Consider the following 17,761-nt stretch of genomic DNA (forward strand, 5'->3'; position numbering starts at 1 on the left):
GATGGATCTAGGCTGTTCTCAGTGGTAGCAGATGACAGAACAAGGAGTAATGGTCTCAAGTTGCAGTGGGGGAGGTTTAGGTTGGATATTAGGAAAAACTTTTTCACTAGGAGGGTGGTGAAGCACTGGAATGCGTTACCTAGGGAGGTGGTGGAATCTCCATCCTTAGAGTTTTTTAAGGTCAGGCTTGACAAAGCGCTGGCTGGGATGATTTAGTTGGGGCTTGGTCCTGCTTTGAGCAGGGGTTTGGACTAGAGGACCTCCTGAGATCCCTTTCCACCCTGATAGTCTATGATTGAATCCTCAACCCCACACTTGGTAAGGCAACTCCCATCTTTTCTTCTGCTGTATATTTATGCCTGCCCACTGTAATCTTCACTCCATAGATCTGAAGAAGTGGATCACAGCCCACAAAAGCTTATGCGCTAATAAATTTGTTAGTCTTTAAGGTGCCACAGGATTCCTTGTTGTTTTTGCATCACCAGTATGGAACTCTGCCCCCCCATGAGGGCCCCTGAGTGGGCCGCAAGCTTGTCCTTTGTTCCCATAGCCCCGAGGGGCCCCAGGCAGAGCCAGGCCCTGCTGTGCCACAAGCGGAGCAAGGGTCCTGCCCAAGGAGCTGAACAGCCAAGCGTGGGCCTCTGCAGCAGGGCCTCAGGCTCCCTCACCTGACCCGCTGCGGTCTTTCCCCTCCCAGCACCACCGGCGTGGGGCGGCCTCAGGGGCCGAGCAGCGACCGACCCCGGCTCCCGCTCTCCTTGCGCCGCGGCGGCCGGCCCCGCTGGGGCGGACGCCGGGGTGGGCGGAACCAGAGGACGTTTCTATCTGGCTGCTGCCCCGGCTCGGTCGAAGAGCCGGAGGTACCAACCGCCGAGGCACTCGGCGCGGGGCACGCCGGGAGTTGTAGTTCCCTGACGGCGCAGGGCACGCCGGGAGTTATTGGCCGCAGGGGGCGGTGCTCCCGCTGTCCCGCCCAGCGCCCGGTCCCCTGCGCATGTGCCTGGGCTGCGGCGGGGGCTAGAGCTGTCCGCGCGAGCTGGGCCATGGCGGCGGCCGGCGCCCCGTCGGGCGGAGGGGCCGGGAGCTCCAAGGTGGCGCCCAGCGTGGAGTTCGATCACAGCTGCTCCGACAGCGTGGAGTACCTGACCCTCAACTTCGGGCCCTTCGAGACGGTGCATCGGTGGCGCCGCCTGCCGCCCTGCGACGAGTTCGTCGGGGCCAGGTGAGGCGATGAGGAGCCGCGCCAGCCTGGGGACGGGGTTAAATGGGTGGCCGAGGTGGGGGTGGGGCTGAGAGTGGGCAGAGCCGAGTGGGCGGGGCAGCGCTGGGGTGGGTCAGGGTGTGTGGGGGGTGGGGGCCCGGCGGAGAGGGGGTGGGTCAGGGTGTGTGGGGGGTGGGGGCCCGGCGGAGAGGGGGTGGGTCAGGGTGTGGGGGCAGGGCCAGGTCTCCCCTTGTGAGTGTCTGACGGACTCTCTCTCAGGCGCAGCAAACACACCGTGGTTGCCTATCGGGATGCCATCTACGTGTTTGGTGGTGACAACGGGTAAGTGCTACTGCCTTGGCTGGCCTGTGGTGGTGCCAGGTAGATTCCCTGCTAGCCCTGCCTCTTGCTATGCGTGTTAATATTAGGGGTATGTTATGCAGCCACCCAGGTTTAGATTTAGCATACTGTGGTGTGGATACGCTATTTGTATTCATAGAATCATAGCCTGACCTTAAAAACCTCAAAGGAAGGAGATTCCATAACCTCACTAGGTAATGCATTCCAGTGCTTCACCACCCTCCTAGTGAAAACGTTCTTCCTAATATCCAACATAAATCTCCCCCAGTGCAACTTGAGACCATTACTCCTTGTTCTGTCATCTGCTACCACTGAGAACAGTCTAGATCTATCCTCTTTGGAACCCCCTTTCAGGTACTTGAAAGCAGCTATTAAATCCCCCCCTCATTCTTCTCTTCCATAGACTAAACAATCCCAGTTCTCTCAGCCTCTCCTCATAAGTCATGTGTGCCAGTCCCCTAATCATTTTTATTGCCCTCCGCTGGATGTTTTCCAATTTTTCCACATCATTCTTGTAGTGTGGGACCCAAAACTGGACACAGTACTCCAGATGAGGCCTCACCAGTGTTGAATAGAGGGGAACGATCACATCCCTCAATCTGCTAGCACTGCCCCTACTTATACATCCCAAAATGCCATTGGCCTTCTTGGCAACAAGGGCACACTGTTGACTCATATCCAGCTTCTTGTCCACTGTAACTCCTAGGTCCTTTTCTGCAGAACTGTTGCCTAGCCATTCGGTCCCTAGTCTGTACCGGTGCATGGGATTCTCCCTCTTAAGTGCAGGACCCTGCACTTATCCTTGTTGAACCTTGAACAGATTTCTTTTGGTCCAATCCTCTAATTTGTCTAGGTCCCTCTGTATCCTATCCCTACCCTCCAGCGTATCTACCTCTCCTCCCACTTTAGTGTCATCTGCAAACTTGCTGAGGGTGCAATCCACACCATCCACCAGATTATTAACGAAGATATTGAACAAAACCAGGACCAACCCTTGGGCCCTCTGCTTGATACCGGCTGCCAACTAGACGTGGAGCCATTGATCGCTGCCCGTTGAGCCCGATGGTCTAGTCAGCTTTCTATCCACCTTATAGTCCATTCATCCAGCCCATACTTCTTTAGCTTGCTGGCAAGAATACTGTGGGAGACCATGTCAAAAGCTTTGTTAAAGTCAAGGAATAATACGTCCACTGCTTTCTCCTCATCCACAGAGCCAGTTATCTCATTATAGAAGGCAATTAGATTAGTCAGGCATGACTTGCCCTTGGTGAATCCATGCTGACTGTTCCTGATCACTTTCCTCTAAGTGCTTCAGAATTGATTCCTTGAGGACCTGCTCCATGATTTTTTCAGGGACTGAGGTAAGGCTGACTGGCCTGTAGTTCCCAATATTCTCCTCCTTCCCTTTCTTTAAAGATGGGCACTACATTAGCCTTTTTCCAGTCATCCGGGACCTCCCCCGATTGCCATGAGTTTTCAAAGATAATGGCCAATGGCGCTGCAATCACATCTGCCAACTCTTTTAGCACTCTCAGATGCAGCACATCCAGCCCCATGGACTTGTGCTCGTCCAGCTTTTCTAAATAGTCCCGAATCACTTCTTTCTCCACAGAGGGCTGGTCACCTCCTCCCCATGCTGTGCTGCCCAGTGCAGTAGTCTGGGAGCTGACCTTGTTCGTGAAGATAGAGGCAAAAAAGCATTGAGTACATTAGCTTTTCCCACATCCTCTGTCACTAGGTTGCCTCCCTCATTCAGTAAGGGGCACACGCTTTCCGTGACTTTCTTCTTGTTGCTAACATACCTGAAGAAACCCTTCTTGTTACTCTTAACATCTCCTGCTAGCTGCAACTCCAAGTGTGATTTGGCCTTTCTGATTGACAACCTATAACTCTATTGGTTGCCAGGGTTTGGCACTTGTGTGGTAATTCTACACCTGTGGCTGCTGTTTGACACTTGCATTACAGCAGCATACTAGTCAGCTCTTTATCATCACCATCCAGCTAGGGAACAGGAACCTTTCCTTTCAGTTGTAGACTGAAGTGGTTTGAGCATTGGCCTGCTAAACCCAGGGTTGTGAGTTCAATCCTTGACGAGGGCCAAATTGGGGATTGGTCCTACTTTGAGCAGGGGATTGGACTAGCTGACCTCCTGAGGTCTCTTCCAACCCTGGTATTCTATGATTCTAAGCCACTCTTATCCAGTCTTTTGTCACCTCAAGATTAGATTGTTGCAATATGTGGTGCACCTTAAACCAGTCAGATCCTAATGCCTGTGAGGAATGCAGGGACGTGCTTATTGAGCAGGCCACCTCATTTGGAGCATGTGACGCCGATGCTCTGGGCTCTTCACAGGTTGTCTGTTGGTCTCCTGATGGCGCTCAAGAGGTGATCATAACTTATAAAGTCTAGGTCAGCAGAGGTGTATGAGCTGGAGGCCTCTCATTATAAAAGAAGGGGCAGTGGCAAGTAGGGAATTCTCAGTGAAAAGTCTGAGACTCTTTTTTTCCCCATTGTTGGTCTGAAACAGGCTGAATTTAGTGACCTTTTGGGCACACTGCAAAATCTATCTGCTCTGCAGGGTTTTTGGAGAGAGCTGAAGAGTGTTTTCCCCACTGCTATGAAAGAGCAAGAAGGAGCTTGTAAGCGGCTTGCCGAGTTCCCGTTTAATTGATCATTTCAATACTGCTGAGATAGCTTTGTATTTATTATTATTGGTATGCTAGGGTTTCTAGAGCCTTCAGTAGATAGCTTTTAGTAATTTAAATAGAAATAACTTCATCGTATCAGGTGTTAAAGAATCCAGGCTTGCCAGGGCTGAGTAAGTCTCCTGTGAAAAGTGATACTTGTATGTTTGTTTAATGCTAGCTAGTAAGTCTGCTGTGAAAGGTGATATTAAAACACATACAAGTATCACTTTTCACAGCAGACTTACTAGCTAGCAATAAATAAATTACCATGATTTGGACATGTATATGTGTATATTTATTTGTTTTTCCTAGAGCTAATTAAGTGTTTTAGGAAAAAGTGTGAGAGTGGCCACCAGCAAGAGTTGGTGGCCACACTCTGAAGCCACCAAAAAATTTGTCCTGAGAACTCCTGCTCTAGCATATAGTAATTATGTAGTGTCGCTGTGAGAAACAGCAATCAGGTCTCTAAATACTTTAGTAGCAGGCTTATCATATCAGGCTTAGTCTTAGAGTTAGTGGAAATAAATTCTTATTTCTTACACTAAGAACAAATATAATATAACATGGAATTGGAAGTGTTAGAGAAATACACAGAAACTGCTCATCTTACCCTGCCTATGTAAGCCTAGCTTGAGCTTCTTCTTTATTACTCCTGCGGGAATTCTGTACCACTGTGCATGCACAGAATTCATGTGTCCTGCAGATTTCTTTGTTTCCCCGCAGAAAAATTACTTCTGATGGGGAAGCAAAGGGAAGCCATACGAGTGGTCATGCACCCCTCCTGAACAGCGCAGGTGCATCGTTTTGGGCGCTCAGAGCAGCCATCAGAGAGGTACATGACCAGAGGGATGTGGGGCTGGGAATGCCCCTGCCGGTGGCTCCTACCCTGTACTGGGACTTCCTCTTCCCCTACAAGGAGCAGCCTGGGCCAGGTCAGACCCACCCCCAGAAACCTCCCTTGGCTGTACACCCCCACCTTCTCTGCTTCCTGCTCCCATTGCTCCTAAGCTGCGGGGGAAGGGGGTCACTGTATGAGGAGCTGCTCCCCTGTCTGTCCAACCCCCGTTCATCTGCATCTCCCCATACCCAGACCCCTCCCTGCTGACCATTACCCCCCACGCTCAGAACTCCCCCTGCTGAGGCCCTTTCAGCTGAACCCCCACCCACTGAGCCTCACCCCTTGAATTCGGAGCCCCCCTCCCGCCAAGTCCTCCCCTTCCCCCCTGCATCCAGACCATCACCACTGAGCCTCCACACTCAAACCCCCACCCCAAGGAGCCCCATGCATCTGGACCAACCTGACGAGCCCCCCCTCCTGAACCTCCACCCCACTGAGCCCAGCCAGCTGCACCCAGAACCCTACTCTACCAAACCCCACTCCCGCAGCATCTGGACGCCCCTGCTGAGTCCCCCCCGCCAAGCCCCATCCCATCCGGACCCCCACCAGGCCGTCTGTGCTGAGCCGCAACCACTTCATCTGGTTCTCCCTGAAGAGTCCCATTCCCCCTATATCCGGAAGTCCCTCACACCGAGCTGCCCGCACCCAGATTGTGCCACACAGAACCCTCTCATCCCACACCTGGATCCCCCCACAGTAAACCCCTCAACTCTTGGATCCTGCTGGGCTGAGCCTGCCTGCCCCACACCTGTATCGGGGGCCAGGGCTGGGTGTGTGTGTGAGACTCTGTCCCTCTCGCTTGCTATCTTGGTGCATCTGGTGTGGAGGGGCAGGAACCCGGGGTGTTTGTGGGGTCAGCCTGGCTCTTGTGGTGTATCAGGTTCAGGTGCAGCCTCACTGCTGAGTCCGTGTCCCAGGGTGGGCTGCAGGGTGATCTCCCACCTCTGTGCAGCCAGTGGCCTGTAACGTCCACTGCCATTCTGGAGCCTCCACGTTTATTTATTGACAAATGAAATATGCAGAATTTTGCAAAATTTTAAAATATTTTGTGCTGAATTTTTATTTTTTGGCGCAGAATAATTTATAAACTCATCAGTAATTTATTTAAAGTTACACAAACGTATTGTGCCATGACTTGTCTTTGTCTTACATCACCTCTCAGCACCAATCCTTACTGCTGAGTTACCGGGCTGACTTTGGGAATCCCGCATTTTCTCCGACTCTCTCCCCTCCCAAGCCCTCCATGATCTATCTGTGTGGGGAGCTTCTGGGACTAGGGACACCACACTGCACTCTCCTGAGGTTCCCTCCTCCAAGGTCTACTACCCCTTCTTCACTCAACCCACCTCTCCAGGCAAGTCTAGTCAGACTTGTCTGACCCTCCGCCTCCCAGTTCCCTGTGACTTTCCTGTCATAATTCCCATATCCCTCTCTCAAAATCCACTCTCCAACTTCCTTGCTCACTTCCTGTGCAGAGGCTCCAACCGCTCTGGTAATGTTGCTACTGGTTCCTTCACACTGACAATGTAGTGGTTCTATGACTTCCACTCTCCGTTCTTTCAGATACCCCACTTTCGCTGACAGGGTATTAGTTACCACTCTTATGGGGTTTGTTTGTTCTTCAAAGTGGATTGAAAATATAAGGTATTATGTCAGCTTTTGTGCTCCTTCATGCCGAGAGATCAGAAAGCAGCACCACAGAGGGAGAAAAACATCTTCCCCTAATCTTTTTGTTACGGTCCTTCATGGTTATCAGGAGGGGTTGTCTGGAAGATTCTGCTTCTGCTTATGGGCGCTGCTAAAAGAATTTTCTAGTAGTGCAAACTCCAGAGTTGAAATGTTTTCTCTCCCTGAAGAGACAAGTTCAAATCTAAGTAAAGTTGACTCTGACCCTGATTTTTAAGGTAAAGAAATTGAGTTCTGTGTGGTTGTCTGAATATAGTCTCAGTTAATCTTAATATTGAAGTTCTCTTGTCTGTGGATTTAAAATAATAGCTGAACCCTTAAACTTAAAGTCTGGTGTGTGCATCGTCCTTAACATTAAGAGTTATGGTCTGTCCTGGTGCCATTGCACAAAATTTCCCTTCTCTACACTGTTGTGGCATCTTTGTATACCAATTGGCTGTTACCTTTCCCACCCAGAATCTACTGCAGTTCACTGGTGCTTATGTATTGCACAGTTCCGTGCAGAACAATGCAAAGTGTTTTCGATTGGAAGGTACTGTGTAAATGTAAAATATTACAGTATGTTGTTTCTAACCTGGGACACCCTAAGTCTGGAAGGCTGCTTTATCACTGACAAGGTAGCCCGGGTGGGGTGGGGGAGGAGGGAAGGACAAGGCCACATTGCTTATTTTAGCCACACTACAAATCAAAGCTGTTTGAATGAATATGGTGTACTTAGATTTCTAGAAAGCCTTTGATAAGGTCCCTCACCAAAGGCTCTTACGTAAATTAAGTTGTCATGGGGTAAGAGGGAAGATCCTTTCATGGATTGAGAACTGGTTAAAAGACAGGGAAGAAAGGGTAGGAATAAATGGTAAATTTTCAGAATGGAGAGGGGTAACTAGTGGTGTTCCCCAAGGGTCAGTGCTAGGACCAGTCCTATTCAACTTATTCATAAATGATCTGGAGAAGGGGGTAAACAGTGAGATGGCAAAGTTTGCAGATGATACCAAATTGCTCAAGATAGTTAAGAGCAAAGCAGACTGTGAAGAACTTCAAAAAGATCTCACAAAACTAAGTGATTGGGCAACAAAATGGCAAATGAAATTTAATGTGGGTAAATGTAAAATAATGCACATTGGAAAAAATAACCCCAACTATACATACAATATGATGGGGGCTAATTTAGCTACAACTAATCAGGAAACAGATCTTGGAGTCATCGTGGATAGTTCTCTGAAGACGTCCACACAGTGTGCAGCAGCAGTCAAAAAAGCAAACAGGATGTTAGGAATCATTAAAAAAGGGATCCAGAATAAGACGGAGAATATCTTATTGCCCTTATATAAATCCATGGTATGCCCACATCTTGAATACTGCGTACAGATGTGGTCCTCTCATCTCAAAAAAGATATACTGGCATTAGAAAAGGTTCAGAAAAGGGCAACTAAAATGATTAGGGGTTTGGAATGGGTCCCATATGAGGAGAGATTAAAGAGGCTAGGACTTTTCAGCTTGGAAAAGAGGAGACTAAGGGTGGGGATATGATAGAGGTCTATAAAATCATGAGTGGTGTGGAGAAAGTGAATAAGGAAAAGTTATTTACTTGTTCCCATAATATAAGAACTAGGGGCCACCAAATGAAATTAATGGGTAGCAGGTTTAAAACAAATAAAAGGAAGTTCTTCTTCACTCAGCACACAGTCAACCTGTGGAACTCCTTGCCTGAGGAAGTTGTGAAGGCTAGGACTATAACAGGGTTTAAAAGAGAACCTCCATGAATTTATCTAGTTAAGTCCATTAATGGCTATTAGCCAGGATGGGTAAGGAATGGTGTCCCTAGCCTCTGTTTGTCAGAGGGTGGAGATGGATGGGAGGAGAGAGATCACTTGGCAGCCTTCTGTTGCTTGGGCCATCATCTGGAGTGGAGTGGCTGGGTGCCTGGAGTCTCCCTCCCCCGTGTTCTTGGGCGTCTTGGTGAGGGAGGATATGGAGCTTGGCGAGGAGGGCAGGCAGTTATACAGTGGATGCAGCAGCAATCTGTGCTCTTGTTGCCTTTCCTGCAGCTCCACCAGACGTCTGATCATGTCCGTTTGCTCCCCCATTAGCCTCAATATCGCCTCCTGTGTGTTCTGATCACGCTCACTGATTGCTTTCTTGGACTCTGCCACCGAATGCCTCCAGGCATTCAGCTGTGCCCTATCAGTGCGGGAGGAATGCATGAGCTCGGAAAACATGTCATCGCGAGTGCGTTTTTTTTCTGTCTTCTAATCTGCGATAACCTCAGGGATGGAGATGATACGGGGAGCCTAGAAACATTTGCACCTGCAGGGGGGATAAAAAGGGAGAGTAAAATTTAAGATGGTACATTTCTGAGAACAAAAGGGAGACTCACAGTGAATCAAGCAATTCACAGCAGACAGCACGTGCTTTAGATACAAGGTCGCATTTTGCATTTTATTTTGAGCGTCTGCTGGTATGGTGACACATCACACACAGCTGGGCAACAGAATTCCGTTTTCAGGCAGCCATGGTAAGCCAAAGGATACGCAGGGTTGGCTTCTTCCGCCTTCATAACATGTGGGAATGGTTTCAAACTGCAGCGCCCTCCTTTCTCATAGCAAGCAATGCTGGTTGAGTTTGCCATTTAAAAGGAGGGGCTGTAGTTTTGGGGTGGATGTGCAGCACACCCCTCCCCCTGCATCCCACCGGGTGGCTGTTCTCTGGGATGATCCCTTTTAGTCAAGCACAAACAGCCCAGCATGAACAGGGTCCTTTTACTGTTCCCTTACAAAAATTCCCCTATTTCAACCAGGTGGCCGTGAATGATATCACTCTCCTGAGGCTGACACAGAAAGATAAAGACCGAATGGTGCATGAATGCGACCAAAACCCAGGAACATTCGCTGCCATGCTTTGTGCTGCAATGATTCCAGACTACTTGCTACTAGCTTGGTGTGGTAAAGTGTCCTATCGTGGAGGACAAAATAAGGCAGCCCTCCCCAGAAACCTTCTACAAAGGCTTTCAGAGTACCTCCAGGAGAGCTTAATGGAGATGTCCCTGGAGGATTCCCGCTCCATCCCCAGACATGTGAATAGACTTTTTCAGTAGCTGTACTGGCTGCGAACGCATCCCAATTCTTCAGGGCAAATCAAACATTAAACACAATTGCTTTTAACCCCTGTACCGTAGTTACAAATGTGCACTCACCAGAGGTGCCTTCTCCGGCTTCAGGGTCGGGGAACCCGCCTTGGGAGGATATTGGCTCCAGGGTGATGAAAAGGTCCTGGCTCCTGGGGAGAACGGATTCTCCGCTTGCCTGCTGCGCATTCTCCTCTTCTTTCTCTTCCTCATCCACAAACTCCTCCTCAGTGTTGCGTGAGACTCCCCCCTTGCAGGTGTTCACGGACAGTGATGGGGTAGTGGTAGGGTCCCCCATTAGAATGGCATGCAGCTGATCATAGAAGCGGCATGTGTGGGGCTCTGACCCAGAGCGACCATTTGCCTCCTTTGTCTTTTCGTAGCCTTGCCTCAGCTCCTTAACTTTCACGTGGCACTGCTGTGTGTCCCTAGTGTAGCGTTTCTGCACCATGCCCTGTGCGATTTTGGCATATATATTGGAGTTCTGTCTGCACAGATTCTTCTCCCCATACAGCAATCAGATCCAGTGTCTCCCATTCGCTCCATGCTGGAGCTTGTTTTTGATTCTGGGACTGCATGGTCACCTGTGCTGCTGAGCTTGCCACGCTGACCAAACAGGAAATTAAATTCAAAAGTTCGCAGGGCTTTTCCTGTGTATCTGGCTAGTGCATCAGAGTTGAAAGTGCTGTCCAGAGTGGTCACATTGGAGCACTCTGGGATAGCTTTTGGAGGACAATTCCGTCGAATTGCAGAACGCTGCATCTGTAGTACCCCAAATTGGATCCAGCAAGATCGATTTTAGCACTTGATTTTAAGAGCACAGCAGTTGATTTTAAGAACCCTTTAGGTCGACGGAACGGGATTGGTTTTTAGCTGCATTGCTTATAAAATCAACCTAACATGGCTAAATTCGACCTAACCTCATAGTGTAGGCCAGGGCTGTAGCAGTGTCCACACAAGATGTTACTACGCAGCAAGGTAGCATGCTGTAGAGTGACACTCTGGCTTGCCATGCAGTAACGTACCATGTAGACAAGTGCTAAGGTTGCATAGTTGAGCACTAAGAAGTCAGAAATTATAGAAGGTAAACTTGAGCGTGCAACCCTAACTACTGGGAGAGCAATAAAGCGGTGCACAGACAATCCAGGAAGTTTTTGGAAAGGGTAGGGGACAATTTCCCGGTGCAAGTGCTGGAGGAACCAACTAGGGGCAGAGCTCTTCTTGACCTGCTGCTCACAAACCGGGAAGAATTACTAGGGGAAGCTAAAGTGGATGGGAACCTGGGAGGCAGTGACCAAGAGATGGTCGAGTTCAGGATCCTGACACAGGGAAGAAAGGAGAGAAGCAGAATACGGTCCCTGGACTTCAGAAAAGCAGACTTTGACTCCCTCAGGGAACTGATGGGCAGGATCCCCTGGGAGAATAACATGAGGGGGAAAGGAGTCCAGGAGAGCTGGCTGTATTTTAAAGAATGCTTATTGAGGTTACAGGGACAAACCATCCCGATGTGTAGAAAGAATAGTAAATATGGCAGGCGACCAGCTTGGCTTAACAGTGAAATCCTTGCTGATCTTGAACACAAAAAACAAGCTTACAAGAAATGGAAGATTGGACAAATGACCAGGGAAGAGTATAAAAATATTGCTCGGGAATGCAGGAGTGAAATCAGGAAGGCCAAATCACACCTGGAGTTGCAGCTAGCAAGAAATGTTAAGAGTAACAAGAAGGGTTTCTTCAGGTATGTTAGCAACAAGAAGAAAGTCAAGGAAAGTGTGGGCCCCTTACTGAATGAGGGAGGCAACCTAGTGACAGAGGATGTGGAAAAAGCTAATGTACTTTTTGCCTCTCTCTTCACAAACATGGTCAGCTCCCAGACTACTGCACTGGGCAGCACAGCATGGGGAGGAGGTGACCAGCCCTCTGTGGAGAAAGAAGTGGTTCGGGACTATTTAGAAAAGCTGGACGAGCACAAGTCCATGGGGCCGGATGCGCTGCATCCAAGAGTGCTAAAGGAGTTGGCGGATGTGATTATAGAGCCATTGGCCGTTATCTTTTAAAACTCATGGCGATCGGGGGAAGTCCCGGACAACTGGAAAAAGGCTAATGTAGTGCTCATCTTTAAAAAAGGGAAGAAGGAGGATCCTGGGAACTACAGGCCAGTCAGCCTCACCTCAGTCCCTGGAAAAATCATGGAGCAGGTCCTCAAGGAATCAATTCTGAAGCACTTAGAGGAGAGGAAAGTGATCAGGAAGAGTTAGCATGGATTCATCAAGGGCAAGTCATGCCTGACTAATCTAATTGCCTTCTATGACGAGATAACTGGTTCTGTAGATGAGGGGAAAGCAGTGGACGTGTTGTTCCTTGACTTCAGCAAAGCTTTTGACACTGTTTCCCACAGTATTCTTGCCAGCAAATTAAAGAAGTATGGGCTGGATGAATGGACTATAAGGTGGATAGAAAGTTGGCTAGATTGTCGGGCTCAATGGGTAGTGATCAATGGCTCCACGTCTAGTTGGCAGCCGGTAGTGGTGGAATCTCCTTCCTTAGAAGTTTTTAAGGTCAGGCTTGACAAAGCCCTGGCTGGGATGATTTAGTTGGGGATTGGTCCTGCTTTGAGCAGGGGGTTGGACTAGATGACCTTCTGAGATCCCTTCCAACCCTGATATTCTATGATTCCATATGTGCGCTGCAAATGGTGTGGCCCAATTATTTTATTTGTAGTTAAATATTTATAGTTAAATTAAACATTTATAGTTCTAAGTCTACAAGAGTAAACTGTTTATTCAAATGAAAAGTTTTATTTGGTGATCAGAGATATATTTTCTTAAACTGAGAGGTGGCATTGTGTATAGAGTTCTGTTTTAGTTCTTCAGCAAACCACATTGATGAACAGAATTCAAAGTACTGATCTACTGTATACTTTTTTCTACCATCTTTCCGTCCACCAAAATAAACCCTGATATTTACTCAGAAAAATTATTAATCTTTTTTGCACTGATTTTTCACCTGTTTTTGTTGTTGTAGTAATAAACACTGATAAATTCCTGGGAAAAAAATAAATAAAAACTGAAAACGAAGGCCCCTACACGTAGTACACACTAAAACCAAGAGCTCACCATCTTTATGGCATTCCCAGCCCCACCATCCCAACACACACTGGAACAATTTATAAAATCTGAAAACTGTTTCTCACTTAAAAATGACTGAGGGGCTTTTGCTCAAACTTTCACCTTTGGATCGACTCCAGGGAAGTTTTAATCCAAAGGTGAACATTTCAGAACACTATAAGGATCTGAAGACGGGACTACAATATAAACTGTTTTGTAATTTGCAACCTATATTATTAATCATCAGTTAATCAAGAATTATATTGTAATTCACATGCACAAGGAGGTATCATAGAATCATAGAATATCAGGGTTGGAAGGGACCTCAGGAGGTCTTCTAGTCCAACCCCCTGCTCAAAGCAGGTCCAATCCCCAACTAAATCATCCCAGCCAGGGCTTTGTCAAGCCTGACCTTAAAAATCTAAGGAAGGAGATTCCACCAGCTCCCTAGGTAACGCATTCCAGTGTTTCACCACCCTCCTAGTGAAAAAGTTTTTCCCTAATATCCAACCTAAACCTCCCCCACTGCAACTTGAGACCATTACTCCTTGTTCTGTCATCAGCTACCACTCAGAACAGTCTAGATCTATCCTCTCTGGAACCTCCTTTCAGGTAGCTGAGAGCAGCTACCAAATCCCCCCATATTTTTCTCTTCCGCAGACTAAACAATCCCAGTTCCCTCAGCCTCTCCTCATAAGTCATGTGTTCCAGTCCCCTAATCATTTTTGTTGCCCTCTTCTGGACATTTTCCAATTTTTCCACATCCTTCTTGTAGTGTGGGGCCCAAAACTGGACACGGTACTCCAGATGAGGCCTCAACAATGTCGAATAGAGGGGAACGATCGTGTCCCTCCATCTGCTGGCAATGCCCCTACCTATACATCCCAAAATGCCGTTGGCCTTTGTGGCAACAACGGCACACTGTTGACTCATATCCAGCTTCTTGTCCACTGTAATCCCTAGGTCCTTTTCTGCATAACTGCTGCCGAGCCATTCGGTCCCTAGTCTGTACCGGTGCATGGGATTCTTCCGTCCTAAGTGCAGGAGTCTGCACTTGCCCTTGTTGAACCTCATCAGATTTCTTTTGGCCCAACCCTCTAATTTATCTAGGTCCCTCTGTATCCTATCCCTACCCTCCAGCGTATCTACCTCTCCTCCCACTTTAGTGTCATCTGCAAACTTGCTGAGGGTGCAATCCACACCATCCTCCAGGTCATTTATGAAGATAGTGAACAAAACTGGCCCCAGGACCGACCCTTGGGGCACTCCACTTGATACCGGCTGCCAACTAGACATGGAGCCATTGATCACTACCCATTTCCAAAAACTTCCTGGATTGTCTGTGCACCGCTTTATTGCTCTCCCAGTAGTTAGGGTTGCACGCTCAAGTTTACCTTCTATAATTTCTGACTTCTTAGTGCTCAACTATGCAACCTTAGCACTTGTCTACATGGTACGTTACTGCATGGCAAGCCAGAGTGTCACTCTACAGCATGCTACCTTGCTGCGTAGTAACATCTTGTGTGGACACTGCTACAGCCCTGGTCTACACTATGAGGTTAGGTCGAATTTAGCCATGTTAGGTTGATTTTATAAGCAATGCGGCTAAAAACCAATATCAGGGTGATTTAAGTCTCCCATGAGAACCGGGGCCTGCGATCTAGTAACTTCCGTGAGTTGCCGGAAGAAAACCTCGTCCACCTCATCCCCCTGGTCTGGTGGTCTATAGCAGACTCCCACCACCACATCACCCTTTTTGCTCACGCTTCTAAACTTAATCCAGAGACTCTCAGGTTTTTCTGCAGGTTCATACCGGAGCTCTGAGCAGTCATACTGCTCTCTTACATACAGTGCAACTCCCCCACGTTTTCTGCCCTGCCTGTACTTCCTGAACAGTTTATATTCATCCATGACAGTACTCCAGTCATGTGAGTTATCGCACCAAGTCTCTGTTATTCCAATCACATCGTAATTCCTTGACTGTGCCAGGACTTCTAGTTCTCCCTGCTTGTTTTCCAGGCTTCTTGCATTTGTGTATAGGCACTTGAGATAAATCGCTGATCGTCCCTCTTTCTCGGTATGAGGCAGGAGCTCTCCCCTCTCGCGAACGCCTGCTCATGTTTTCTCCCGGTATCCCACGTCCCCACACAGTCAACTTCATCCTTTTCTCCTTTGTTTTTTTTTTTTAACTTTTGAATATTTCCTTGTGTTCTGAAAAGTATTCTGATACAGATTTTCGTATTCTTCCTGATTTTGTGTGTCAAATCTTTAAACTGTTCTCTGCTAACAGCTTGAAATGTGTATGTGGTGGGCATGAGATTCATCAATACCTTGAGGTGCGCAGGCACTTCAGAGCTTGCATGCGTGCCTGTTTATTGTGTGTATCTTGTAGACTGGGGTGGGGAATCTTTTTTTCTATTAGAGGCCATTGACCCACATTAAAAATCAGTCATGGGCCACACACAGCCCCGCGGGGGGCTTGCCCTAGGCTCTGGAGGAGGGCCAGAAATGCAGGGTTCAGGGATCTGGAAGGGGCTCTGGGTTGGGGCAGGAGGTTGGGATGCGGGAGTGGGTGAGGGCTCTGGCTGGCGTTGCGGGCTCTGGGGTGGGGCTGGGGATGAGGGGTTTGGAGTGCAGGAGGGGCTCAGGGCTGGGGGTTGGGGTGTGGGAGGAATGTTCGTGGTGCAACCTCCAGGAGGGAGTTTGGGTGTGTGAGGGGGCTCAGGGCTGGGGGAGGAGGTTTGTGGGGTGGCTCCTCTAGTGGCTCCTGGTCTGCGGTGCAGCAGGGTTAAGGCAAACTCCCTGCCTGCCCTGGCTCCAAGCTGCTTCTGCAAGTGGCTGGCATCTCCAGCCCCGAGGTGGAGCGGTCAGGGGGTTCTGGATAGCGCGTGTTGCCTGCACCCGCAGGTGCCACCCATGCAGCTTCCAGAGCAGCTGCAGAGCTGGCGCTGGGGGCAGTGTGTGGAGCTTCCCTGATTGCCCCAGCTCCTAGGGGTTACAGGGACATGCTGGTTCTTTCCGGGAGCTGCCTGGAGCTGGTTGCACTTTTTATGGCCTGGCAACCCAAGCTTCCCCCTGCAGTGGGGTGTGCTGGCGCTCCCAGCTCCAGCCCTGCACAGGGTGGGAGGACGCTGAGGCTCGGGGTTTTTGGCTTGCTACGGGCCGGATGAAATGAAGCAGCGGGCCGGATTCAGCCTGTGGGCCATAGGTTCCCCACCCCTGTTCTAGACTAATACGTAACCTTACTTCAACAGGCAGCTTTGCATATACACACAGACTTATGTATTATTTTTGACAGGTTTCAGAGTAGCAGCCGTGTTAGTCTGTATTCGCAAAAAGAAAAGGAGTACTTGTGGCACCTTAGAGACTAACAAATTTATTTGAGCATAAGCTTTTGTGAGCTACAGCTCACTTCATTGTTAGTCTCTAATGTATTATTGTAATAGATATATCTCATGTTATGTATTGTATTTTCCTAATAAAACAAGTTATGTTTTATATATTTGAATGATACAAAAATAGGATGAAAATAAAAAGAAGAAGAATACTTTTTGTAAAACCCGGGAATTTTTTTGGTAAAAATCAGTTTAAACTGAAAACAGAGGCTTAACTATGTACCTAGTCTTCAGTGTATAGTAGATGTTTTGCTAAGTTTCTGAAAGGGATGGGAAGTAAATCGGAAGGTTTCCTGAGTGCATGTGTAGTTGGAACACTGAAATTTTAAACTACGGAGGTAAACGTGGATGTGCTGCACATGCGTACAAAACTAGTTCCCTAGCGAGCTGCCTAGGCCCCTGAATAGCTCCAGACTGGCCTCTCTCTAAATATTTCATCGAATCTTTGCTTAGTTTTGATCTTCATCATCCTCTTCCTTCTTTTCTGGTCTTACTGGCCTATGGTATTGAACATAGATGGCTGGGAGCCAGAAGATCATGAGTTCTGTTCCCACCTCTTCCCCGATTGGCCTTAATTCTCTTCACTTCTCCACATTTTACAGGTTCGGTAAATGAAGCACAGAGGTTGCTTGCACAGGAACACCTAATAAGAATAGGAATTATTTAATGAGTTAATTTGCATGATTGCAACTCACTTGCTTATAACTGTAAACTGCAGCTTTAAAAAAATCTTTGTGGATTTAGAGCTTGTGCAGTGCTAGCAAATGAATCCCTCTTTTCATCCCAGGCAGTAACAGGACAAGCTTACCCCACACTGCCCTGCCTCAGGCATTTCTTGTCCTCTCTACTGAGTCTGCAATTAGTGCAAAGCTTGTTGATGCGGGAGCTGGAACTGAGACCTGCCAAACTCATCTTGTACAGGAGCCACCAAAGAGCTATTAGATTGGAACAGTGTGTAATAAGAATGGCCATATTGGGTCATTTTTGTTGCCCTTTTCTGAAACTTTTCCAATTCCAGTATATCTTTTTTGAGATGGGGCGACCACATCTGCATGCAGTATTCAAGATCTGGGTGTACCATGGTATGATATTTTCTGTCTTATCCGTCCCTTTTTTAATGATTCCCAACATTGTTAGCTTTTTTGACTGCTGCTGCACGTTGAGTGGATGTTTTCAGAGAACTATCCACGATGACGCCAAGATCTCTTTCTTGAGTGGTAACAGCTAATTTAGACCCCATCATTTTATATGTATAGTTGGGATTATTTTTTCTAATGTGCATTACATTGCATTTATTGAATTTCAA

The 17,761-nt window shown here is 48.0% G+C and overlaps 1 protein-coding gene across 4 annotated transcripts in view; it reads left to right on the forward strand.

Annotated features, from left to right (window-relative positions):
• The first annotated feature begins 972 nt into the window (after window positions 1-972).
• Window positions 973-17,761, forward strand: part of LZTR1 (leucine zipper like post translational regulator 1) — a 277,700-nt gene continuing 260,911 nt past the window's right edge. For 2 of the 4 annotated variants that reach the window (XM_074936111.1, XM_074936112.1), the window contains exons 1-2: window positions 974-1,222; window positions 1,481-1,543. In XM_074936111.1, coding sequence (XP_074792212.1) covers window positions 1,044-1,222; window positions 1,481-1,543 — 242 coding nt within the window. In that variant the 5' untranslated portion in view covers window positions 974-1,043. Of the gene's footprint in view, window positions 1,223-1,480; window positions 1,544-17,761 lie in introns of all 4 variants that reach the window. The other 2 variants (XM_074936115.1, XM_074936113.1) reach the window with 2 other exon arrangements.

Source organism: Natator depressus, chromosome 21 (genome assembly GCF_965152275.1).
Source record: "Natator depressus isolate rNatDep1 chromosome 21, rNatDep2.hap1, whole genome shotgun sequence".
In the NCBI taxonomy this organism is placed as follows: domain Eukaryota; kingdom Metazoa; phylum Chordata; order Testudines; family Cheloniidae; genus Natator; species Natator depressus.